Here is a 27,382-nt window from a genome sequence, read left to right as displayed (position 1 = left end):
ACAAGTGTACAATAGCTACCTAGCCACTAGCATTCCTTTGCATATCCCATTCTGCTATTACTTTCCAGAAACAGGAATATACACACTGCTTTATCAATCGCCACTCTGTTAAGAGACTAAAATCCAAAGGCAGTAACACACTAATATTAGGGTACTGTACCTTTCAGAACAATAGATTGCTGCCCAGCCCCTTCTTTGTGTTGTTTCCTTTCGATTGCTTTCAACACATTGGAATTAGTTGCAACTAAGTTTAAAATATTCTTCCTTTACATTATATGAAACTTGTCTGTATAACATTCAATTAAAACAATGTACGTACTTTTATAACTAAAGTTTAGCTGTTAAACAAGATACTGTATGTGCATAGCAAGTGATGAAGTCTATAGCAATGCTGGTAATTTCTTGCTGGTTTCTTCAGAAGCAGTACAACACATCTCAAAATATCCTTTTAATTTCCTTTATTTTCCAGCAGTTAGGATATTTGGTGAAGCTTATAACGAGGCTTTTCCACAGCTACATTCTGTACACTTGGACTAAGGTGAACATTTCTCTTTGTCAGTCTCTGTTGGTGTTGTTTGCAGCAAAGGCATGTAAATTTCCCATCTGGCTGAGTCCACTCTGAATATGTGCAACATGGATCTCAACGTTATTCTGAAAACAACTAAGGAAAGCAAAATAGCTTTTAAGTATTTTGGTCATTTTAAAAAGAACACCATTTATATTTAATGTTGTCAAGCCAAGGTATCAACATGAAACTGTAAGACAGTTGAATAAAAAATTTTAAATGTTTTATTACTAACGATCACAAATATTTTGTAGAGATGGAGATGGAGCAGGCAGTCCTGGGTTGTGTGGTATCAAGTTGCCCAGCGCTGCTGCCAGAACTGGCCTTGATGACTCCTCCCTCAAAGGCCAAAAAAGTCCTGGAAAGGGCACTCCACTCTGCCTATTACTGACAGAAACAAAGGCTTGAAGGCTGTCAATACTATTGTGGTTGCCTAGCAATCCCACTGAGAGGGCACTCATTTCTTAAAGCTACAGGTGCTGCTTCCATTGTTGGGTGGGAATTTAACCCCTCCCCCCAATGTTTTTGTTTGTTTTTAAGATTTCAGATATTTCAGGTTTTTAGGAAGATCTGTCTTGTCTTTCCATTGCTCCAATCTGCAGATTTAAGAATTCAGATTTGGCCATGTTGATCATCAGATACGTTGATGAATCATAGAATTGGAAGGAACCACCAAGGTAATCTAGTCCATCCCTCTGCACAATGCAGGAAATTCACAACTACCTCCCCCCCGCCACACACACCCAGTGACCCCTATTTGATGCCCAGAAGACAGCAACAAAAACTCTCCAGGATCCCTGGCCAATCTGGCCTGAAGGAAAATTGCTCCCTGACCCCAAAGTGGCAATCAGCATTACCCTGGGCATGCAAGAAAAGGCCATGAGAGCCAAACACTGACACAACCCTTCCTGCCCTGCCTCTCATGATCTGCCTAAGTTCACAGAATCAGCATTGCTGTCAGATGGGCATCTAGTATCTGCTTAAAAACCGCCAAAGAAAGAAGAGCCCACCACCTCCTGAAGAAGCCTGTTCCACTGGGTAACTGCTCTAACTGTTAGAAAGTTATTCCTAATGTTTAGCTGAAAACTCTCTTGATTTAATTTCAACCCACTGGTTCTCTTCTGGGGTAAAAGAAAACAACTCTGCACCATCCTCTACATGACAGTCCTTCAAGTACTTGAAGATGGTTATCATATCACCTCTCAGTTGTCTCCTCTCCAGGCTAAACATACAAAGCTCCTTCAACTTATAAGATGAGTTATGACTGCCAACATACAGATCCAAAGAGAATATACACCATTAGACATGCTAAAATATTAAGAGAAAACTGGACAGTACTTTGGTGTAAAGATTCTCAGTTAAATATAAATATCTGAAATGTATTTGACTATGTACTGCACATTACCTGATATTGGAGGAATCTATGGAGTTCTTGATGTCATTTAATGAATCTGTTAATGACTTAAACTCAAAGGAATTTAGATCACCTCCTTCTGCTAGACACTGGAAGAAATTAAAGATTAAAATGTCAAGAGCTAAGGAATATATTTTTATCTCTAATGCAAAGCCCACATAACTACATTAGATCTTCTGATACGTGCTATAAAGCAGGGTGTCTAACAGCATAGACAACTATAGGGGAATTGGCAAAAATCACACACCCTCTTCCCCTCATGAACTTGTGTGTGAACACAGCAAAAGCTAACCAAGAATGCCTCCTTGGGCATCGTGGAAAGTTGGGATACAAATATTTCAAATAAAAAAGAATGGAGAGGGGTGCTAACCACTGATTCCATATTTACAATACTCCTAAAGGTCCTTTAGAAGCAACTTTTGGAAGCAACTTTTTCAGGGGGCACGTAACTGAAGGAAAAGACGTGTACTGCGAACTCTGGTTCTTTAGATCTGAGCCCTCTGTATGTTTTCTCTCTCAGCGCTACTTACCTTAATCTGCAGCAATATTGCTGTAAGTCTAGCAATTAGGTCTGTTAGGTTTTCATTTTCCACACAAGGCTGTCCTGTCGTTGATGTATTTGACTGCCTCACAATCTCCTGAGCTTCCTCCTCGCATCTCCTTCTCAAATCTGTTGGATGGTCTGCAGGCTGGAGGCCTTGATCTGGCGCAAGCTGTGGTGAGTGTTTAAAAAACTATGATTAACTTAACAACTGTCTGTCAACAGTCAACCGAAATTTTAAAATATGATTTCACAGATAGCTAAGTAATAAACATTTCTTACTCTATAGGTTGGAGCCTATAGAGCCTATGATCGGGCTCACAGAAGGTCCTTGTAGAAGTAGATCTTCCTCCTTCCACAACAACCCTCTGCAACCCCATGGACTTTTGGCATAGAGAGCTGCAGTGAAGAGGAGGAATCATCCAAAATTATCCCCAGTTTGGAATTCTGCTGGTGGAGGACATGTGGCAGAGCAAGCTTTCACTTGGCACATCAGAAAGCAGAGGCTGTTTTGCTCAATTCCACACATCACCGCAAAATCCTATACCAGATGGGTTTTACTCCATGGGTCTCCTGCAACTTCCAGCAATGGTTTATGGAAGTCACAGAGGGAAGGTGAATGTGGGGAAACATCCTCCAGTGCAATTTTCTAATCCAACCATAGGATCCAACCCAATATTTTTATTCAAGGACTCACAAATACAGTTGCTAGGTCACCTGTAATGATCAGAAATGTGATTCTGGCACTTCCAGCATTCTTTGGCAGGAGCAACAACAATTAAATAAATACATAGTTTGAGACACTGGGTTGGAAATCTACAGCAGTGTATTTCCACTAACAGATTTTTTTTATTTTTTTGCAGAATCCCTTTTTCTACTGCAGAATCACCCCTCATACTGTTACTGGGCGGGGGGATCCATGTCTGGGGCTGCAGCGAGATAGGGGAGGCAATGAGGTTCCAATCTACTGACGGAATTCCCTTCCACTGGATATACCCATAATAAGAAACACAGGGAAGCAGATAGTAACACTCCCAAAATGGCATTAGGCTTCACTATGTACTGGGACACAGTAATGAAAAAAAAACCTAGTGTCGTTTTGAAACATTCAAGTGAAGAATCTTTAGGACTTAATTTATAAAAATGATATGCTTAAAAAGAGACGCTATAAAGTAGTTACATTTTACCTCATAACAATATTGCTGAACTTTATGCAAAACTTTGTTTAGATCCTTGTTTAGCTGTTCAAGATCTAAAACAATAGTTGCATATCTACGCTGAAATTCAATGCTGATCGGCATAGAATAGGATTTCTGTATTGTAAAAAAAAAAAGAGGAAAAAATTAAGGCAACAATTTGAGGTATTTGCTGTAGTTAAAAATTTGTTGTTATGGAATTACATTTTGAAATAATTTCTGTGTGCTAGCACTTAAATATCAAAGCGTATTTAAATTACTTTCTTTATTGGGTGCAAGAAAATAAATCCGAGTACACACTTAAAATCCTCAACTGGATCTGATCAACCGCAAAGTCATGAGTCCTCCGTTTGGACAATTCCAACTACACAGGCCAAATCAGCTCCTGCAACTAATCTAAAGTACTGATACAGGTGATGTGTAAGCAGATATTTAAATAGTTTTTTATTATTATTGATTTTACTCTGTATGCCAATCAGTCTAAGGCTCAAGACAGACATGCCAAGCTAAATGCAAACTGGTTAATTCTACCAACTTCTGCAGGAGCCAGGAGTGCACAGCTTTCTTGAACATTTGTGCAGGTGAGAGAACAGATAACTGAAAAAAAGGACTTCTGGACTCCCCTTGTGGCAACAATTGTATTGAAACAGTTGCTCATGTCTTATTTTACTGTAGTTTCTACACAGAATCTAGTAACGAATTTTAAAGCCCCCTGTTGGAAAATAGACAGAATGTCTCAGATTCTTTTAATGTTTCCAATTTATTGAATAATCGTTCGCCCCATATATTGGAGATGGTGGCACAGTTTTTAAAGTTTGTTTTAAAAGCCCGCCAAACAGTTAATTAGATGGTAAGTATCAACAAACAGCGATATTCGATGTAACTGTCTTTTAACTATTCTATAAAGGGCACTTTATATCTCCATTCCTTTTGTACCCTTCTGTATTATGTTTTTATGCCAATAAAGGAATGATGATGATTACTTCTGGATTCATGCAAACTGTCACTGGGAAGCAGTACCTATGCTCATGGGCTCCGCACTCAGATTTTACTTCGTAGATGCTTCATGAGGCTGCTCAGTGTGGAGAAGTTCCCAGCACTTTAGACAAGGGCTTGGCTTATAATCCAGCCTCTATTTCTGGTTGCTGCCAGCCCCTTCCCTCAGCCCAAATTCTGTGCAGAAGGCTCAGAAGACTACAAGTATTTTCCCACTAGTCCTCTCTATGCAGCACATTTTTATCCCACTCTTCCTCCTATCATGGTTGTGTCTAAATTACCATTTAAGAGAAACGCCAGCAAAATCAATTCTGATTGGTACCTGTACCATACATTTTTTTAATGCATTATGCAGAGGCCAGCTCAATCATGCTATGAACACAGGACTGGTGGTTCCTCCCAAGCCTATGCTGCCTATTTTTGTTGTGAGAAATCTGATGGACCAAGGTAATTCTAAATCACTGGTCAGCTCCCATCTTTGTAAAACTGCACATTAGAAAATCATGTACTGCAGCCTATTTCAAGGGAATACCTCTTTTATATGCTGCAGATTAATCTTTCTTTGCACTATAAGAAGCATACACCTACACAATTGATAAAACTCTATGCACTCTAAATGAGCAAATGAAGCATGCATATGTACTTGCCAGTTTTTCTGCCTCTGTGTTCATTTCCCTGAGCTGCTTGATGTGTTCCTTTTTAATCATAAGGATTTTTGATAATCTCGTCTGCAGTGGGGGGGGGGGGGTAAAGAAAATAACCATTTTAACGGGTCTTCAATGTGCTGCAGAGGTGGAAAAGCCATCAGGCTGATATTTTAGTTAATAATCAGATGCACAAAGACTGTAACAGGTTCTGTTTTCTCAGCCAATGCTTTCAAAATAAATACCAGTGTACGATTTCCGACAAAAAAGTTGAGCAAGTGGACACATGGGGTTATCTTGGCTCTTCAGAGGCACTGTCATTTCCTTCCTCACTGTGCTTTCAGCCTGCTCGGTCATGCGCTGACTGCTCAGCTCCTCTACATCTACACATAATTGGCCATATTTCCTAGGTTTAAAAATTCCTTCTCTGGAGCAGCCCTGTCAGAGCAACTGCATGGGGAAAGTAAGAACATAAGAAGAGCCCTGCTGGATCAGATCAGTGGTCCATCTCGTTCAGCATCCCGTTTCACACAACAACCAACCAGTTGTTCTGGAGGGCCAAGGCCTTCCCCTGATGCCATCTCCTGGCACTGCCTCTATATATGGAGGTTCCCTTTATCCATCGCGGCTAATAGCCATGGATGGCGAGTCAACATTTGAGCTGGAGCGTCCATGCCATTTGCCTGATCCTCAAAAGTCCCACACATGTGGATTCTCTCGCTCAAGAGAAATCACATCAGTGGAGCCTTTTTAAAACTGGATATCAGCAGAAACATCCCAGATCACATATTGCTTCCCCCATGTGATTATGGCAACAGGGCCCCTTTCCATGGTGATGCTAGGACTCCCTATAAAAAAAACGCATAATTTTAAAGCAAAAAACAGAAACCTGAAAACACAACAAAAAGTGGGAGCTTAGTATTATCACAAATGCATGTTTCAGGTATTGTAAAAATTTATATTGTAATATAATCACACTTATGAGAATTTGAGATGCTTAATGCTAAAAAGTAAAAAAAGGATCCTGTACTTTTGCTCTGTGCATGCTTTTCTCTGGGTACTGTGGAGGTGGTCCTCCACTATAGGACATGTTCCTCTTGCACCAGGAACAATGCCATCATAAGCACATCCTAAGTCAATGGGTTTAGAAGGATGTATCTCTGCTCTGGATGGCTCTGTTATGTTTGATTTTTCTTAAACAGCAGAGCCCATGATATACAGCAGAAACTGACAGAAGTATCAAAGCCATTTGTGACCTATATGAATCTGGGGGGGGGGAATTCCACTGGGCTAGCACACAACTTTTGTATGAGCCAAGGGTAGTATAAGCCCCTTTTGTGGAACTAAGCAGGTCTCTGGATCCTAGAAATTATAATTGGTAGTCAAAATTCACTGCTACATTCTATTTTCTGTTGCCTGGTCACACTGAATTCCAGTGTCGTCTGCCTTCTTATCCAGCATGGGGCTCATATGCTCTAGCGACACAAACGTTCACAGTATTGCATGTAGTTTATAGCTGCTATCATGCAAAGCCACAAGACGTATGAAGGAAAGGAGGCACTACTGTTCCCTCTACTGTTGCATGAGGGAGACTGCACTGCATTATGGAGAGCAGGCATAGCAAAAGGAACAATGGTAGGGAAATACTGGGCAGAGTAATGAGGCGAAGCAGGGAAATCAGTAACACTGTAGGGAGAAAAGCAAAAACTGAGAGCAAATTTTAAAGATTCATAATTCAACTTTTGTTCAAAATTGAGCTAAAAAATAGAAAAGCAACCTGAGCCAAGTACAACAGTAGAATGGGTTTTACCGCAACAGCAATCCTCGGACTGAACAAATTGTACTACCTAGCTGTTTAACCATAGGGTTAACTTCGGTATACCAACAAGAATTTCAGCAGCATTCACTTCAAATAAATTTTACTTGCGCAAGAATAACATAACATCAGATTAAAATGAAGTGCTCTCAGTATTATTTAATATTTGTTATTTCAAAAGAAAACTGATGTGCATTCCTATCCATATATACTCAGAAGTAAGTCCCAGTGTTTAGCAGGGCTTACTTCCAGGATTGCATCTTCAGTGGGAAAATCCTGAAGAGGCTAGTAAAGATGACAGAACATCACTAGGAGGAAATAGATCCAAAGCACTGCATATCATTTTTGATATTGGAAAATTGATTTATCTACTGATGAAGTTCAAAATCAATACAGATAAAACTGAAAGAAAAGCAGTTGACACTCACCACTTGGATAAGGAATTCTACTGGAAAACCACCTAAAGTCTCGCTATCTGAGCCTGAAATTTTGTTTTTCCAAGAAGACTGTCCTAATAAAGGATCGCTGTCCTATACAAGAAAAAAAGTTGCATTTAACAACTTATTTCTAAAAAAAGATTTGATAAAACTTTAAACTTGAGTTCACTATATTTCAGAAATTCATCAAATTGATATTTTTTATTTTCTTCAGTTCTTTTAAATTCTGAAAATTGACTCAACGAGGCAGAATTTCCACTTTATGTCACTTACCGTAATTGGTGACTGAAGGGAAGGTGTATAATGTAGTCGAGGAGGAGTCATGAAATATCTAGAAGGCCGCTGTTTTTGTCCAAAGGCAGCAATTGGCATGGTTTCATGAGGTTCATTACTCTTATATCACAGAGGAAAACAAGTTTCAGGATCATTTTAAGCACTAGAATTTTATTTTTACTTTTAATTCAAACATTTTAAGGCTTGGATTCCACTCCACCCCTCCCCACTGCAACCCAAAATGCCCTCAACCCTGCTGTTCCTGGCAGTTGGAGATCCCCAGAAATAGGATGACAGGAGAAATCAGAAAAAACAACAACAAAAACCATGTAAACAGGAAGAAATTATTGGTAGGTTTCAACCCTAAATTTGGATTCTAGACAAAATATACAAAGGAAGTTATTTTGAGAAGATATGTTAAATCTCATTAAACTTGTATTTTATTATGAACAGTATTTTATCATCCAATAAGAAAACATCCCTCCCCCCAATTTTAAACAAAGTACAAGGTGCTGTGTATTTTTTCTTTCAGCTTCGAATCAGACTAAGGCTGCAATCCTATGTACACTTACTTTGGCATAAGCACCACTGAATTCAGTCGGACGAATTTCAAATTAAGCATGCCTAAAAATGAGCTGGACATACTTATAGTTCCAGAATGTCATACACTGCATGGTATGGAATATGGTGCTGATACACAAATCTCACAATCTTTGTTCCTCATTGTAGATTCAGAGTTTTGTAATTAACGTTATGTACAGTAAAGCCCTTACATACGGTGACAGATTTGGAGGCAGTATATCGGTTGCATAGCTATGCTGGGATCTGAACCTTTCTAGTCAAACTTGAAGAGCTTCATGGCGCAGAGTGGTAAAGCTGCAGTACTGCAGTCCAAACTCTGCTCACGACCTGAGTTCGATCCCGACGGAAGTTGGTTTCAGGTAGCCGGCTCAAGGTTGACTCAGCCTTCCATTGTTCCAAGGTCGGTAAAATGAGTACCCAGCTTGCTGGGGGTAAAGGGAAGATGACTGGGGAAGGCACTGGCAAACCACCCCGTAAACGTCGGGATGTGACGTCACCCCATGGGTCAGGAATGACCCGGTGCTTGCACAGGGGACCTTTACCTTTTAATCAAACTTAATACTACTCAGTAACTTTCAATATGTCTAGATTCTTATTAGTAGAGTGTCAACAAAAGCAGCAAGTAAGTGACAATTTGCCTGAGAGTAAAATGTTGACCACCAACTAAACAAGCAATTCTTAGTAAAGTTATTCAGTTTACAAAATATTGCTATTTTCCAAATATATGACTTGTATATGGGAAGATACTGTTTTACAAATGGCACATCTGTATTTGATTCCTGAATTAGTACCTAACATTAAAAAAAATGTAAAATGCATTATTTCCAGAGAAAAACCACATTCTATAGATAATACTTACAAGGACTTCATAATCTGGGATTGTGTGAGTTCCGAGCCCTGCCCTCTCAAACGTTACTCTGTAAGTAGCATTAAGAGTGTCAACAGCATCTATTTGTCCAGTGAAGAGTCCATCATGGGCCCCACGTAACCTCGCTAAAATCAATAACAATTATCACAACCTTTATCTGAGGGAAACAGATCTAGATGTCTTTGAGAGCTGGCTTTAGATAGCTATCACATACAATAAGGCAATTTCTACTGTGTACTAAAGAAATCAAAATTTAACATGCAACTTTCAAATTGAAGATGAATTCTGTGACTGGTACAACTATGAGAATTAAAGAATTTGGAATATTATATACTTTTCCCCTTTTGCATAATTTATAGTGCAATCCTAAAGGGAATTGCAGGTCGTTTATGTATGGGTAGGATGGCCCTGGTTCATCTCTCTCTTGTCTCACACTTTTATACCCCGGTATCGGAAAACCTTATACATGGTGTGGCTTGTTGCAGGAGCAATGCATAATTCCATGCAGAAATCAGGAAGCATCTGAAACCCCGCCCCTTGAAAACGCTGCTTTGTAATTGGCTGCAGTGCTTACTGTGATAATAACGTCACCCCACCCACTTCCCTTTCCCCCTGAGAGTGGCCACTTCACAACCCATTTCTCAAGGTGAAGGGCTGTAATATCTCCAGCCAAAACCTATAAGCGTCTGTCCCCACACCTTGAAAACACAGCTCTGCTCAGAAAAAGAAAAGGCGGGATGGAGATTCTTAGCTCGTGTGTGATTGTGAACCCAACACTTTTGAAACAAATGGGAGAAGATGCTATGGGGGGGAGAGTTCTTCTCTGGACACTTTCCCCCCTGCTGGTCTGATGGCATATCGATATAGCATTAAATAATCTAAAACACTAATCAAAATAGCAGAGAGAGGTCGGCGGAGGCTATGATTGGGTGCTCGCTGGCCTCCCCACCGCCGCATTTGGGTTATGAGGTACCGTGGGAGGGTTGAGCAAGCAAACGATCCTAGCCTCTGCTGCCTCTCTCTGCAATTTTGATTAATATTTTAGATGATTTAATGCTATATCGATATGCCGTCAGACCAGCAGGAAAAAAAGGAACCCAGAGAAGGAGCGGCACATGGCCACCTCGTCGTCGGTATGGCTTTCTGGGGCATTGTGGAGGGGAAGGCTGAAGTCTGGCTGGAGGAGGAGTTGGAGACAGGGGCATATGGGGCATGTGGAGATCGACCGCGACGTGACTATGCAACTTTCTATAACTGGGTTGAATATGGGAATAAAAAGTGACTTTGGATAAAACAGGGATTGGAAACCAGGGAAGTAGCGGGACGGAAGTAAGCTGAGCCTCAGGGAGGAGAATGTCATGCATAGCCCCGCAGGGAACCGAGACAATTGCGAAGAGACTCAGTTTACGGGTTATTGGAACTTAACTGAGAAGGGTGCCATAGGGGAGCGCTGTTGGCAGCTGCTTCCAAATCACAGGGAGTGAATTCAATTAACTGAGAAGGGTGCACCTCTTAGGGGCTGCGCTGTTGGCCAGCTGCTCCAAATCACAGGGGAAGTGGCAAGTGCACATGTGCCTCCTTTTCCTTTCCACGAAAGAGAAAGATAACAGATGCTGTTGTGGTAGCTTTACAGGAAAGGATAAGGAAGTTATTACAGTGGTACTGAGGATGGGTAGAGAGCTACTTTTAAATGCTTGCAGAGGGATTGGTCATTCTGGAGAGACCTTCTGACCACTCCTGCCTGTAAATATTTAAATAACTATGTAGACTAGTATTGCTCTATGGACAATTCAGTAGCAACTATGTAAAAATTACACTGCTTTAGTTATCTTCAAGCTAAGAATTTCAGGACTCAAGAACAACCGACAATATTTAATTCCATTTAACAGAAGAAAAAAGTACCTGTAACTTTTGTTCCTATAACTAGTGGCAGTGGGATTTCTTCAGGAAGATCTTTATACTGGGATATGTCTGCCACCTTCCGTTGCTGCAGAAGTCTAATTTTCTGCCGTTTCTGTTTTAATGCAGCTCTTTCCTCTTCAAAGAATGCAGAAGAACATCTGCAAATAAGTAAGCAGAATTTTTTCGTTTGCACTTGCTATGATATATCTTATTCTGAACCCGGCCACTGTGCGAATAGAAAAATCTAAAGAATGGGGCCGGGTAACACGGCATGGTGACAGCTGAAAAATCTTCCCTGCATGTCACTGAAGATTTAGCTGGTTTGAAACGGCTACATATTGTTTACAAACTCTATAAACTCTCTGACTTGGACTATCTGGGAAGGGTATTATTGTAGTATTGTTGGTATTACAAGCTAATGGGTAGTGTTTGTGTTTTGTATGTATTGTGTACTTGGGATTTTTGTATCGGTTTGGATCTGTATTGTATGGTGGTAATATAGTGATTAACTTGAGCTATGTGCTGTTTCTTGTCTTGAGTTATCCTCATTACAGCACAGGGTGTTATTTTTGGATTTCTACCTACCCTGAATAGCTTGGGTTCTGCATAACTCATGAATCTCCTAGTGGCTCACACATGCTTTAAAGGACAGCAGAAAATGCTCTGCTTAGTATCTCCTCAGATGTGAGACTGGCCATAGAATGCAGCAAGGATTTCATTCGGTAATATTTACTATCTACAGGGCTCTGCATAAATTCACACTTATAACACTGTAGAGTTTTTATTTAAGTCTGGTTTTAGCAGTCTTAAGTTTGTTGGCATCTTAGACTTAGTTGCTATTGTATACTTGGGTGGTCTTAACTTTCCTCTACAGGACTGCCATTTCACCATGAATATACAATGTAATTTTACAACAGTTGTAATGGTTTTATTTATGGAATGTATACATTTTGTAACTTGCCCAGGCTGTTTACTGGATTAGATAAGAAATGTCAATAAACTTAACCCAACCACTGTAGGCACCTTTCTGCTACTGCAGAATGCTGCCAGTGGCATTCTGTGGCACAGACTGGGTAGGCTGATCTGTTGAGGGGTGGGTGGTCCTGCTTTTTTGGGCAGGACACGTGAACCAGAATGCTCCCTCAATCCTACTATTCTTAGATTTCAGTCTGGGCAAACTAAAGGTTTTGTAACCTACAGTGCTAGTCTGGCAGCACATTCACAGTGCAGCTATCCTAATAGAATCGTTTTGGACCACAGAAGGGATATAGGACTTGTATATATTGAGTTGGTGAAAAAAGCTGCATTGTTTCATCCTCCGTTATAATTATGTGCTGCATCCTGTGTTCTACAAACTAACCACAAGCTTTGAAGAATGAATCATTCACAAGAAAGCTTCAAATAAAAGCTACAATTAACCACTCACAAAAACCCACTGCCTAAAAATGCTTCACTCATCCAAAGATACTCTCTAAGCATTTTACCTTCGTGGTTTCCCCATTAATCGTCTGATTTTCCCCCATTCTACTCTTGTTAATTTTCTGGTTTTCAGATTGGGAAACGATTCTTTCAGGCAAACACAGAAATCATTATCACCTTCAAACAGTGGCCTGTTTAAAAAAACAATTGGCATTCTGCTGTTATACATTCAAGTATTTTCAGAAAATACATTATGAAATAAGACAATTTCATTTCTACATATATAATTTCCCTTAGAATGAGAGATAATTTTTTAACATTTTGGCCAGTTATTAAATGGACTCATGGCCAGCTATTAAATGGACTCATGCAAAACTAACTAACCTTTCTTGATTACAATTAGAGGAATAAAAAGGTAACATTTTATGACTAATACTTTGAAGTTGATATAGTCAGTGTATTACATTTATAAAAGTTATATATTCCTACTGCCTATGGATGTTACACATAAGCTCAAGTTTCAATTAAACGGTTATAACTCTAACAGTACATTCCTATGCAGTTACTCCAGTCTAACCACAAGGACTTTAGACTGGAGTAACGTTGCATAGGATTACACTATGACTTGAATAAAAACAGTTATAAGAACCATCAAATTCATTGTTAGAGATTATTCTTAGGTCTACAACAATTGTCTCAGTCAGAAATGGAATAAGAAGCAAATGAGAAATAATTTCATGATGCAATATGCTACAATTTATAGCCAAAAGCAGATAAAACCAGGCCAAGAAGATAAACTGATTTAGTGAAAGAGTATTCGATGAACTGGAATAGAAATAACAATTATGTTTTTATCCCAATTAAAGTCTGTAACAATGTGAACCATTTATGCAGATGAATGAATTACCTGTCAAATAAACAGCTGTAAAAACATTAGATATTGATAAAACAATTTTTGCCCCATTTTTCTTTGGAAACATAACTTTTACTATATAAAGTAAATCCATATAGTTACTACATGAAAATGCACATAGCTTAATTCCAACACATTGTTTTAAATTGCAGAATAATAAATGAAAGGCCTTATAATCATACATACTTAGCTTAATTCCAACAAGTTGCTTTAAATTGTAAAATAATAAATGAAAGGTTTTATAATCATACATACTTATCTATATTGGAGTAGAACCATTCATATATACACCATTTGTGAGCTTTTGGAAGTTTGAGTAAATTACGCAGCCGCAAACCAATCTTCTGTGATGCTTTTTTGTCTGGGGTTGGCATCGATGCAGTAAACTTCTAGACAATAAAAGAAAATAGAGGTTACTAACAGATAAACAATTAAAGTGAAATCTTGCTACTTTATAAACTGTGGTTTGAATCTCATGTCTGCAGGCATAAGGGAGAGGTGAATTTTTGCTGATTCCCTCCTCTTTCAGGAGACCTCTGATCTCCCCCCCCCCCAAGCTAAACTGCATCTAAATGTACTTTTAGAATGCAGAGTGTGGATGCTGGCAGTCTTTACTTCAATGTTGTGTGCCTTTTAACTTTAACAATTTACATCTAACATTACAAATAAGTGACATACATATAGTTTCGTAAGGACCACCAAGTAATCAGAGGTACTGACAGTTCCCTGCTGGTATGACTGTATCAAACTAAATCAAGATTTCCCTCCTCTATTAAAGCCCAGTAAAAGCAAATACTTTGTTTTGTTTCCTATTAGTGCTTATTTCCTAAATCTGGAGCTGCACCCCCCCCCCCAATTCGTACTCAGTAAACAGAACGTGACATATTCTGCTCAGCTGTTTCAGCTCTGCTGGTGCACTCATTTCTGCTTTACATGGCAGACTCGTGTGTTGTGTTAAGTGCCATTAAGTTGTCTCCGACTCACGGCAACCCTATGAATTAATGACCTCCAGAACATCCTATCGTTAACAGCCTTGCTCATGTCTTACAAACGGAAGAGCATGGCTTCCTTTAAAGAGTCAATCTATCTCATGTTGAGTCTTCCTCTTTTCCTGCTGTCAACTTTTCCTAGCATTATTGTCTTTTTCAGTGAGCCTTCTCTTCTCATAATGGAACCACTTCAATATGCTTAGGCTTGGCTCTGTATAGGACAGCACTTAACTAGTTGCTGTTGGTTTCTTATGGTTTATTTGTTAAACGTTTTATAGCTATTGATTTTAACATCATGCCAACCTACCTTGGAATTATGTTCAGATTCAAATATTTCTGAATATTACTTTGTTAATTTTTTAATTTGAATTGTAATAATGAAATTGAAAAACAGAGTGTTTTTTTTATTTATTTCTTGATAGGTATTAAGTTTTAGCCTAGCTATGGGAGAATGTAAACAAGTTTTATACATAAGCATACCTGTGGAACCATTGCAACCCTCTGATTTCTTTTAGGTGATCTTGTACTTATTTGTCTTTCTTCTTCTTCACAAAAGGAACGGCTTCGCTTTGAACTTCTGAATGGCTAGAATAAAAGAAAAATCAAGATAACCGATTTGTTTCAATATACCAAATCCCTGATAAACAAGCAGAGAGCACCTTCTTTCCTACTGTCTGCTTTGATATATTAAGGTCCAGAACCCATTAGTTCTCCTTGTACCTTTAAAGACATTTTACTTTCAGTTGAAAGCAGTGCATCTTCATGCAGTGTTGTTGGCCCCCCGTGTAAGACTTTTAGTACTGATGTTATATTTTATGATTCTGAAATGGGATAGCTATTGGTTTAGTCCATCCTAAATCTTTACATTTTGGTGTTTTAGGATTAGTTGTAAGGGAAGTTAACAAAGAGCTGCCTCATATTAGGTCAGAGTATTGGTCTATTAAAGCCACTACTGATGGTTCTGACAGCAGCTCTCCCAGTGCCAGGTAGTTTGCAGGCTTTCCTATATGATCTGTTTCACCTGAAGATCCTACAGACTAAACCACTAAGCTTTGGAAAAGCAGCTGACACATGTTCTAATAAATCCACATTTGAAAATAAGGCAGAAAATTAGCCATGGGTCTTCTCCAGAACTTTGAAGGTGCTCTGTGTTCTTAAATAGTTAGTTCCCCTTGACAGGGAATCCTTCAAAGTTTAATACTTGTTAATGTCCATGTTAGTGTCAGTGGGACAGTTCAGCACATGTTCTCCAAATGCAGAGACATCAGTGTAGCTAAAAATGCTTAGCTTTAGCTGGGTTAAACCATATTATTAGAGCTGAGTTCCTCAGCTAGATCTCTCGGGTACTGTCTTAGTATTTTAGTTCAACCAACTGTTTACTGCTTAGTTACTGCCTGATTAGTGGCAAGGACTATTTAGCAAGCCCACTGGTCTGCCTGTCTGTGCCTCTTTGCCTGCCTGACCTTTCTACATATGAAAAAACTGTTGCCAGATTGTCATCTGGAGTTTCTCGTCCTCCAGCAGCACCAGCAAAGCTTACTCGAAAACATCAAGATATATAAGGACTAGCTTTATACTTCATTGCTGAGAGAAGAAGAAGAGTTGGTTTTTATATGCTTTCTCTACCTTTTAAGGAGAATCAAACCGGTTTACAATCTCCTTCCCTTCCTCTCCCCACAACAGATACCTTGTGAGGTAGGTGAGGCTGAGAGAGCTCTAAGAGAACTGTGACTAGCCCAAGATCACCCAGCTGGCTTCATGTGCAGGATTGGGGAAACCAACCCAGTTTACCAGATTAGAGTCTGCAGCTCAAGTGGAGGAGTGAGGAATCAAGCCCAGTTCTCCAGATTAGAGTCCACTGCTCTTAACCACTACACTATGCTGGCTGAAGCCAGCTCTGGGGAGAGACCCTCCCAGCATACTTTATGTTTTTAAAACATTATGTTGATGCCATCATTTGTGGCTGATACTGCTGCATTACAGCATTGTCTGAAGAATATGAAAACAAGAGGGGACCTGTGATCATTTGAGATGGTACAGGAGGTAGGATACAGGGAAAATGAGATGCTCTTCTGTTTCTTTGCTTGTATGAATGCCCAGATTATGATCTTGGGCAAATAATTTCAGCATGAATTACAACATGAAAGAAAAGACAGTGTGATATAAGTTCAAATTATATATATATTTAAGAAATTTACCACAGTTACATGGTAATTGCCCTGACCTGGATGACCCATGCTAGCCTGATCTCGTCAGATCTCAGAAGCTAAGCAGGGTCAGCCCTGGTTAGTATTTGGATGGGAGACCACCAAGGAATATCAGGGTTGCTGTGCAGAGGAAGGCACTGGCAAACCACCTCTGTTAGTCTCTTGCCATGAAAACCCCAAAAAGGGGTCGCCATAAGTCGGCTGCGACTTGACCGCACTTCACACACACACAGTAATTGGCTTGGCAATTATTTTTGTACCCATGTAACAGTGGATATGCTAGCATACATAATAAATATACATGTTAAAAATTTACCACAACTACATGGAAATTAGATTGGCAACTCTTTTTGCCAATATAACAGTGCAGTCTCAAGCAGAATTATTCCAGTTCAATGGACTTAGACTTGAGTAACTCTACAGAGGTTTGTACTGTAAGATTCCCACTGACTTTTGTTGTTTCAGTCAATTGCTTTATCTGAGCATTTACTGAAATAAGTGAGGGGAAAAGAAAGTCTTTTTTATAATTCCAGACTGTAGCAGGGGGCAAAAGCATAGATAGTATATCTGAGGGCACAGAATATGAGGACCTTTTATCCTAATGCTGTGCATGTTCACGGAGTTTTAGTGAGTTCAGTGAGGCTTACTCTGATGAAAGTGCACTTAGGACTGTAGTCTTAGCTCTGATTACAATGTTAGAACTTGAGAGTTATAGAAAAGTTTTGGAAAATACAACTGCAGTATATGCTCAAAACCGTAAAACATAAAAAGGCCAAATAAAACGAAATGTGGATTTTCGGCAAACTTAGGAAGCCACGAGCATAGGTCAGTGTTATCCCTTACCATTTCTACTGCAGCTCCTGCATTCTTGCCTTTCCAAATAGGCGTTTTCTGCAGAGAAGTGAACTTTTCATTCCATGTGTTGGATAAGCTTCCCTCTGTTATGAACAAGTCACATGTCATGAATACAGTTGTCTCCACATATGTGAAATAAGCAGAATAATGATCATTCTAAAATCTATTACAAACGGAAAATAGGATTTTATAATATTAATATTGTAACTATATTTTTGTCTGCTACGGTCACATGGAAACAGGGAATGGGGATATGTTTAATTCTAGCAGAATTTGCAGCTGATACCAGAGCTTGGCTGATAAAAACAAGGACCTAGGAGATGAGCCTTGAACTTGGGGGGGGGGGGGAAGTTTAGCAATCTTCATTTGTTCTTTCTTTTACCATAAAAATCTTTTTCTGAGACTTCATATTTTTACTTCTGTGTATGTAATCACCAAGTCTAAGAAACACAGATGTGTTTATTTCATTGCATGCATGTTGGAAAACATGCATATTTATTGTGCATTATACACAAGAGTTATGATGGTTCACAAGACATTTTGCAGCACAGGCTTCCTTTTCTCTCAGTTCTCCTGAATCTGTTGGTGCCTAATTCATCCACAGTAACTGAAATTCAGCTGACCTCGCCTTCCCACTTATGGAATGAGCTGTCATTTAAATTTCATTCTCATTTGTGACTGCCACTTCCATGATTACTACAAACTAACCAATAAATACGTCTTACCTTTCAAGCTCACCAGGGCTTTTGCTGATGAACCTGCAATTGGAAACACAAAGTCAATACAAATTACAATATGTCTCACAGTAGATTCATAGATGGCAATGTTGATATCTCAAATATCCAACTTATTATTCTGCATCAGTAAGTAACCAGTAAGAATAGATCTATGTTACAGCACTAAATTTGGTTAACTATCATGGCTCCCAACCAAGAAGTTCCATTCCAGAAATCTCTAATTCTATGAAGAAGCACTATTTTCTAAGAAAAAACATATTAGTGCCCTTAAAAAGCCACACCTTTTCAGGGGATGCCACAATAGTTAAACCAAGGTCAAAATGGGTTACATTTATAGTGTCTATCTAGCAGGAAGGTACCTGTATTAATTTACCGTATATACTCGCGTATAAGCCGAGTTTTTCAGCCCAAAAAAAGGGCTGAAAAAACCGAACTCGGCTTATACGCGGGTCAATACGGTAGGGGGGAGGGAGGGGGGAGGGAAGGAGGGAAGAGGAACTTACCGTCGCCGCTGCTGGCCCGCGCACCCTCTGGGAGGCCTGGAAGCGGCCAGCGGGGCCTGCCTGCATGCAGGCAGGGCCCCGCCACCGCCACGAGCGCAGGGAGGGCGCCGCTGCCGCCTCCAGCTGATCAGCGGGCCTCCTCCTCCCACCTCTCCGGGTGAGTAGGGGGTTCAGGGGCTCTTCCCCCTCCCCCCCTAGGGTGGCGCTGGGGTCGGGGTGGGTCTGGAGGGCCCGGGAGGGGTGGCACTGGGGTCGGTCTGGAGGGCCGGGGTGGCCGGGCAGGAGGGCAACCCGGGACAGGGGCGTTGTATAAGCCGACCCTCGGCTTACATGTGGGTGCCTAATTTCCCCCCATTTTGGGGGTGAAATTAGGCACCTCGGCTTATATGCGGGTCGGCTTATACACGAGTATATACGGTATAACAGCAAGAACAATCCAGAGTTCTGTGGCACCCTAAAGACTAATAAATTATGGCATATGCTTTTGTGGGGTACAGTCCATCTTGTCAGACATTATGTACTTGGAAGCAATCTTGAATTCAGTAGAATTTATTTTTTAGTAAGTATGCACAAAACAACAGTCAGTCTAGATTTTGAGTATGGTCCAATTTAAAATTAAACAGCATTAGTGCAGATAATGTCAATGTGATATCCTTCAAGCCTCATAGGAGGCTTAGAAGTTTTCAGTAAGATGCAAGAACGGGTTGATGTTTTTGCAAAATTTCTGTTTACAAAGGGCTAAATACTTCTTTTAGCAAAGGTATAGCAACTGTGAGGTCACTAACAAAGCTGTGGGAGCATATTTCCAAAACCAGGCATGATCATCCATTTTTTAAAGCAGTGTTCATTTGGAGGGGTTTCCCTCCTCCAACACAGCAATGTGAGTTTTTGCACAGCGGAGAATAAAAGATGAAACCACGTTTCATCCACTGCTCCAAACCCAAAGTAAGTATTTAGGTCTTCATCAGTCTTCCCTGTCAGACTGCTCTGATACCACACAAGCAGCACCAATTCAAGCTGAGTAACAAACATCATACCATTAAGCCACCTTGGTGGCCCTAGTAAGGGCAGAAAGGCAGGCAGAAATGTTGTAAATAAATGAAAGATGAAAAATTGCAAAGAAAAAAATACATTAGGCTGCTCTAACTTACAACAGATGTGCAATAGCTAAGCAAGAACCAGCAAAACTATGCTGTAACTCTCTCCTCTAAATTTTCCAGTCTTCTATTCTATGGTGGCTTACTGGAGTTGCCAAAAGAAGATGCTTTAAAAGCCCTGACCTGGATGGCCCAGGCTAGCCTGATCTCGTCAGATCTCAGAAGCTAAGAAGGGTCAGCCCTGGTTAGTATTTGGATGGGAGACCACCAAGGAAGTCCAGGGTTGCTGTGCAGAGGAAGGCACTGGCAAACCACCTCTCTGTTAGTCTCCTGCCATGAAAACCCCATAAGGGGTCACCATAAGTTGGCACTTTACACACAAAAGTGTTACATCATTACTGATATTCTCAAAATGGACACACAAAGTAAGAAATTACTTGCACTGAAAAAGGAAGAGATGAATCTACTCCGATTACAAATATCAATTTGTGAATATATTTATGGACTGCCTACCTAGGTAAACTGTAATTTGGTATATTACTTTAGATGTGGAAGTGACTGGTAAATTTAAAGAATATAAAGAGAAAACTATACTACTTTCCTGTGTTTACCTAAGCTTGTTTGAGTAGATTTTGTTACACTGGCACAGCTGTTTTAGGATGAAAAGGAACAGATTCCATACAAATTATCTGACCACCCAATGCTATCAGTCACCTATGTAAGACACTATGTAGACAGGATCAGGGTAAAGGCTGGGGCTGGGCACTGGAGAGGTAAGAAGAGATCTGGTCAATTGACCTGCCATAAATCAAATAATGTTCAATATTTGTTAATATGTTAACTTTATTAGAAATAAAAAAATAACTGATTATCAATAGGTCGGATACGTTTATTAATAGTAAAACCAAATTAGCAGCTGACAATTTTTTGGCAGAAGCCAAATCACAAGAAAGGAGTATTTCCTGGTTCCAGCAATAAGCTAGATGGAGTCACAGTTGTTCTAGGCAGTGACCTTTACAACGGATGATTGCTTGTGTTCCTGTTTCAACGCCTGCAGTTATGGAAGGTTGTCAATAGGAAAAACCTTTCCATACTGCTAACATTTCTCCTGATGTCCGGGGCAAGGAGACCTCATCCCTGGTTTTATTAACATATTACACCAAAAGTGAGCGGTGAATTATGAAAGCTCATACTCTTTCAGAAAGTTTGTTAGTCTTTAAGGTGCTACTTCAATTTGCAAGATCTGAGCAAGGCTGTCAAAGATAGGACATTTTGGAGGACTTTCATTCATAGGGTCGCCATGAGTCGGAAGCGACTTGACGGCACTTAACACACACACACAAGGTGCTACTGGACTCTTGCTCTTTTCTACTATTACACCAAACTGTATGAAATCAATAACCGTCTACAGACATAGTGGCATTCTTGGCTTTATGGACTATTTGACCATGGTCAATTGACAAAATTTGCCAGGTCATCTTAAGTGTGCCAACAGTGAAGCCCTATGTTGCACAGAACAGCATACAGATGTGCTGCTCAAATTGCATACAAACACAGCAGGTTGCCCTCTGCAACCTACCTGCAAGTCCTGACTTATGGATTTAAGAACATTGGCCTAGGAAAAAGCCACACAACTAGCTTTCACAGTTGTAAATGCTGGTGCAATAATAGTTCTTGGCCTATAGAATCAACACCTACAAGATTTGACTACTATGTTATTATCCTAGCCTACTTTCTTAGACCTATTGATCTAAATATAAAGTATTTGTAAGTAAAGATGTTAAGAGTCAGAAAGCTAAAGTACTCGACAAATATTTACCCAAACTGAGCTGAACGAGGACTTCAAGAATAGGAAGATCACATTAAAAATATAGCACCACAGATAAAGACTAGACAAGAGTACTGTATAGATTCTGTGTTATAAATGCTGTAAACATTCCTTTGCATTATAAAAACTGAATAAATTAGGCTGCGTACATGTCAATTTATTTTACACAATTGATTTTACTTTTTGGTAGTCCCAGGTGGAACAAGTGGACAGCCACAGGCTGGTTCAAACACTTTAAAAACCTCCATGCAAAGTAGAATTTGAACGGAGGTCTCTTTGGTCCTAGTTTGACACGCTAACCATTATACAATACTGGCTTTCTAGATTACCTACGAGTTAAACAGGCTAAATTAGAGGGTTCTAGCAGAAGTCCTTTGAACTCCAGAGAAGCTGGGAATTTTTCTCTAAAATGGTAATGAGTGATACAGATGAAACAGCTATGGGCTAAAAGTGTATTTGGTAAAAAGATGGCAGCCAGGAAAAACAGATGCCTCTTAGTAGTAGCTTTCTGGGAATCAAGGAGCTCCTCAAAGATACTCTAAGACCTCAGAGGAAAAGTTCATTTTCACAAGCCGCAGAAGAGAAAAAGCTGTGTCTGGACTGAATGCCTTCAGCCCTACAGGTGGGGGCTGATACGACAGAATGTTCACTTGGGTTAGGAGGAAACTTGCCTTGAGGTCAGGCTAGCCAGGAATCTAGGCTGTGGTTGCCTTGGATGAACTTCCAAATTTCACTAAAAAAATATTTTCTGGGCAGTCACCTTTGACATATGAAGCTGATGCTGACACACATCTCCCCCTTTCTCAGAGTCTCCCCTCCTCCATTTATTCTCACAAGAACCCCATGAGCCTTTAAAGAAAAAGTTCAACGAGTCCAAAGTCACTCTCAAGCGCAATCCTATGCACAGTTACTCCATTCTAGGACCATTGGGGGTTCGATTGGCATAACTCTGTATAGAGTAACACTGTTAGTGTGCTTCATGAGAGTGAGAATTTGACATTAGGTCACCCCAATCCAAGTTCAACAGTAATCCCTACAACACAATGGCTCTCATGCAAGTTAACATGTAGATATACAACTATGTTGGCTTTCAGGCAATGCCAGACTTATTCTATTTGAACATAAAAGCAGATGCAAACATCTTGGACACATTCATGCAAATATGTCTATGTATGCTATGTCATATATTATCTTTCTGTTCAGTGTACATGTTTTGCACATGGTAATCTGTCATAAGTCTCTCCAAAAGGCAAAGGAATATCCTTGAACTATTCTTTCTGAACACAGGATCACAGACCTATTCCACTATGACTCTAAAATATGTATGTTCATTCTACAAAACATTTTGGACATGTTTTACTAACTATGGTAAGAATATATTCAAGTATTTACTATACAAATAGTTATTTCCAGTGGCCAAAGTGCACTGCTATGTGTCTGCTACACATATTGTAAACTGAAACTTTTATCATGCTGAAGTATATTTTCACACCTGATCTGATGTCTTTCTACATACTGATTTAATTTTAAAAGTTTTGAATACATATTTTAGCACTTTCTTAATTATTTTTGTACTTCAAATATTTACAGTTTGCATACAAATACTTCACAAGCAATTCATAATTTGCCTGCAAGTGCTCTTTCATTCTCTTTCATATACCTCTGTTTTGTGTAATACCAAGATGATTGTAGGTCCATATGCAGTACGCATACCACTTTGTGTTCCAGTACATTACATTGGCCATCATACTCATAACTCCTATTCAAATATACAGAAAACTTGAATTTGTCAGTTAAGTCCATCTCTTTGTGTTCATGAACACTGTAACGTAAGGTGCCTATGCTTTGCAAGCCTACATGATACTTCTCCATGTTCAACACAAGGCATGTGGCTTAAACCCTGTGTAGATTTCTGCAAGTGCAAGGGGGGAGGGGTGATTTTTGTAGTCCCCTCTACAGGAGACTTCCAATTCCATTCATGTTATTCTGGGGGGCACTTGACCCCCAGGAGCAGCATTTCAGGGTGTGTTTTAGACTGCCAATTGGAAGGGAGGAATCAACTAAAATCATCCCCCATGCCTGTAGAAATCTAGATGAGCCATGGTATATTAGCTGCCCCATTGTTTATTCCTCAGAAAGGCATTTACATCAATATGCACCATTGTTCAGTCTGTACCTTTTCTTAATACTCTTTTTTTTTACATAAACAAAAGAGCTCAAGTAAATTCTAACCAGTACTAGAGGCATGTTTATGCTGTAGATACTAATTCTCCATGGAAGGTATGTTCTTTAATTACACTAGTTTCTTGGTTGGGTGCACAATATGAGGCATCCTTTCCCACATAGTCTTTGATCAACAATGAAATATACTATACCATCACCTAGGTTCTGCCGAAATGCTTCTCCCAATGGAAATACGTCCTTGTTTTTGCTATTTTTCCAAGACAGTGCATAGACAACTCAGGTGGACCATACAGACAGCGCCAATTAAGGACAATGCAACTACTGTTTCTCCAGGTGCAACATACATGCTACACCAAGCCACATAACAGGAAGCATGTTCCTTCATCTAAGTGAACATCCCCAAAACAATGTTCTGCCCTTTGATTCTGTACTCCAATGTATTAACGTTTATTAAAATACTTTACATATACATGAGGAAGGCAAAGGGGGGAGGGACAGTTTGTAGCGCTTTAGCCTCCTAACAAGGATGATGAAGAGAAGGTTTTTATACCCACTTTTCTCTACCTTGAGGAGTTTCAAAGTGGCTCACAATTGCATTCCCTTCCCCTCCTCACAACATTGCATTCCCTTCCCCTCCTCTTGTGAGGTAGGTAGGGCTAAGAGAGTTATGAGAGAACTGTGACTGGCACAAGATCGGCCAGCAGATCGCCCAGCAGATCGGGAATCAAGGCCGGTCCTAGAGTCCACCACTCTTAACCACTACACCACGGTGTGGACCAGGGGGTTAGAAATAAAGATTCATCCATATAAGGAAACTTTCTTAAGCAGCCACAATTTTTTTGTCGTTATCTTTTTATTTTTCACTGCAGAAGGCAGGATACAGAAGACCCCCCCAAATCCACTGTAGGCAAATGTCATGTCAACCCCCCAGGAGCGCGATGCCCAAGACGGGACCGAGCTGATGTGAACACTGCCCGCAGTTTCTCTGCACTGGAAAGATAATTCACGGTGGGTAGCCGTGTTAGTCTGTCTGCAGTAGTAGAAAAGGGCAAGAGTCCAGTAGCACCTTAAAGACTAACAAAAATATTTTCTGGCAGGGTTTGAGCTTTCGTGAGCCACAGCTCACTTCTTCAGATCTGCAGTAGTAGAAAAGGGCCAGAGTCCAGTAGCACCTTAAAGACTAACAAAAATATTTTCTGGCAGGGTTTGAGCTTTCGTGAGCCACAGCTCACTTCTTCAGATCTGCAGTAGTAGAAAAGGGCCAGAGTCCAGTAGCACCTTAAAGACTAACAAAAATATTTTCTGGCAGGGTTTGAGCTTTCGTGAGCCACAGCTCACTTCTTCAGATACAGCTAGAATATGAATCCACATTCTAGCTGTATCTGAAGAAGTGAGCTGTGGCTCACGAAAGCTCCTACCCTGCCAGAAAATATTTTTGTTAGTCTTTAAGGTGCTACTGGACTCTTGCCCTTTTCTACTGCTGCCCTGGAAAGGTGCAATGTCAGTGCCGCCCGGCGCCCTGAGCAAATCACAAAGCCGCCCTGCCGGGCCTGGTACGGCGCGCCCCCCTCCCGGCCCCTCCGCGGCACTGCCCGGCCTGCGCCAGGTCAGGGGGCGCAGGGCGCGGCTCACCCCCCGACCGGGACCAGCGGAGGTTATATAACAGCGGCTTCCGGCCCTGCTCTGCCGGTCTCCCGAAGGAGGGGACTCCCTCCACAGGCCAGCTGCCGGGGAACGCGCTGGAGAGCGGAGGTAGGCCGGGGCGGGGGGCCGAGGAAGGAGACCGTGGCTCCGGCCCCGCACTGCCCCGGCGCCCATAACAACAACAGCCGCCGCCACAGCACCAGCAGGAGGAGGCGACGAAGCAGCAAGCGCAGCCGCGGCGCCAGCTCGAGGGACGGGAGCCGCCGGCTGGCCCCGTCCCCGGAGCCGCTCCCCAAGGGGAGGCGGCGGGGCACAGCCCAGGGGCACGGGTCGCTACTCACTCTCGTCAGGCAGCTGATCCAACTCCGCCATCTTGAAGGAGCCGCGCCGCTTTTTCAAAGGCTGCCTGCCGCGGTGCATTGTGGGCAAAGGCGACTCGGTCCTCCAGCCTGCCTGACTGGCGGGCGGGCGGCGAGCCGAGGCGCTGCGAGCTGCCTGGGCTTCGGCGAGGCGGGGGCGGGAGTGGGCCAGGCTCGGTCGCGCGCGCGCTCGGGGTGCGGAGGGAGGGAGGGAGGGAGGGGGGGTGAGGAGGGCTCAGGTGGAGTCGGTGCTGGGCCGGCGGGAGGGGGGCTGAGGAGAAGCGGCGGAAGCGCCTGGCGGGTGACTCCGTCCGTCCGTCCGTCCGGTGCTGGCCGCTGCGGTCCAAAGCCAGGAGGCGCCCGGTGTGGGACCCTACAAAACTTCTCTACTTCAAGCGCCTCGGCAGATTTCGCTGGTCTGTCTCGCCCCTCCGCCCTTGATCTGAAATCTTCGTTGCTGCAATTCTTGGGGCTTTCCAAAAATAGGCGGTTTAATCTGCCACGTATACCTTGCCTGCAAATAGTAAGAGTCCAGTAGCCCCTTAAAGACTAACAAAAATATTTTCTGGCAGGGTAGGAGCTTTTGTGAGCCACGGCTCACTTCTTCAGAAATATTTTTTTGTTAGTCTTTAACAAAATGTTAAAAATGTCCTGTCTTCAGAAAATATTCTTGTTAGTCTTTACGGTGCTACTGGACTCTTGCTCTTTTCTACTACTGCAGATCTGAAGAAGGGAGCTGTGGCTCACGAAAGCTCACACCCTGCCAGAAAATATTCTTGTTCGTCTTTGAGGTGCTACTGGACTCTTGCTCTTTTCTACTACTGCAGACAGACTAACACGGCGACCCACGGTGAATTGTCTTGCCTGTAAATATCCGAGATCTGCCTTGAGCACCTGTGTGCAATGATGAGGCTCGCTTTTGCTTTTCCCATACGTGCCCATCTATTTTTCCTTTCCCTTCTTTCCTGCTTTATTTTTCAAACGCTCGACAACTCGCAGTAGCTATTCTGCTGTGTTACAGGCCACCTCGAAGACGCTGTGCCAGCAAAGACTTTGTCCTAATTGCAGTGATGTTTGATAATATGCACAATGGCCTTCTGGAATATTTAAAAATAATTTTAGGTGACGGTTGAAATTATAGAACTAAAATTTACCAGAATTATGTTACTACGATGTCATTGCTCGTGCAAGTTACCAGAAAAGGTTTCAATAGATAGCTAGATGCTGTATTTTCTTGTGGCTTTGCAGATACATATTTCTTCTCTTTCCCTTTGTTATTTCCATCACATTTACAGTGCACTATTAGTCACTATTCATTGTGTTTGCTCATCATTTAGTTTAATGTAAATAGTATCTTGCTTTATTACCACTGTCCTCAATTTTGATAATTTAGCTGAAACAATTATTTTTAAA

General features: G+C 41.1%; 1 protein-coding gene across 1 annotated transcript; it reads right to left on the bottom strand.

Annotated features, from left to right (window-relative positions):
- Positions 1–288: 288 nt before the first annotated feature.
- LIN9 (lin-9 DREAM MuvB core complex component) lies at positions 289–26,030 on the bottom strand. Its single transcript, XM_056852576.1, has 15 exons — positions 25,952–26,030; positions 18,343–18,375; positions 17,606–17,700; positions 15,036–15,140; positions 13,822–13,955; positions 12,719–12,844; positions 11,235–11,392; positions 9,324–9,457; positions 7,883–8,002; positions 7,601–7,702; positions 5,360–5,440; positions 3,708–3,833; positions 2,510–2,692; positions 1,971–2,068; positions 289–661 (listed from the first exon to the last, which is right to left on the bottom strand). The coding sequence occupies exons 1-15, from the start codon at positions 26,028–26,030 to the stop codon at positions 556–558; spliced, it is 1,680 nt and encodes a 559-aa protein (XP_056708554.1). The 3' UTR covers positions 289–555.
- Positions 26,031–27,382: the final 1,352 nt, after the last annotated feature.

This window comes from Euleptes europaea, chromosome 7 (assembly GCF_029931775.1).
Source record: "Euleptes europaea isolate rEulEur1 chromosome 7, rEulEur1.hap1, whole genome shotgun sequence".
Lineage (NCBI taxonomy): Eukaryota > Metazoa > Chordata > Lepidosauria > Squamata > Sphaerodactylidae > Euleptes > Euleptes europaea.
This window is presented reverse-complemented; position numbering and strand designations above follow the sequence as displayed.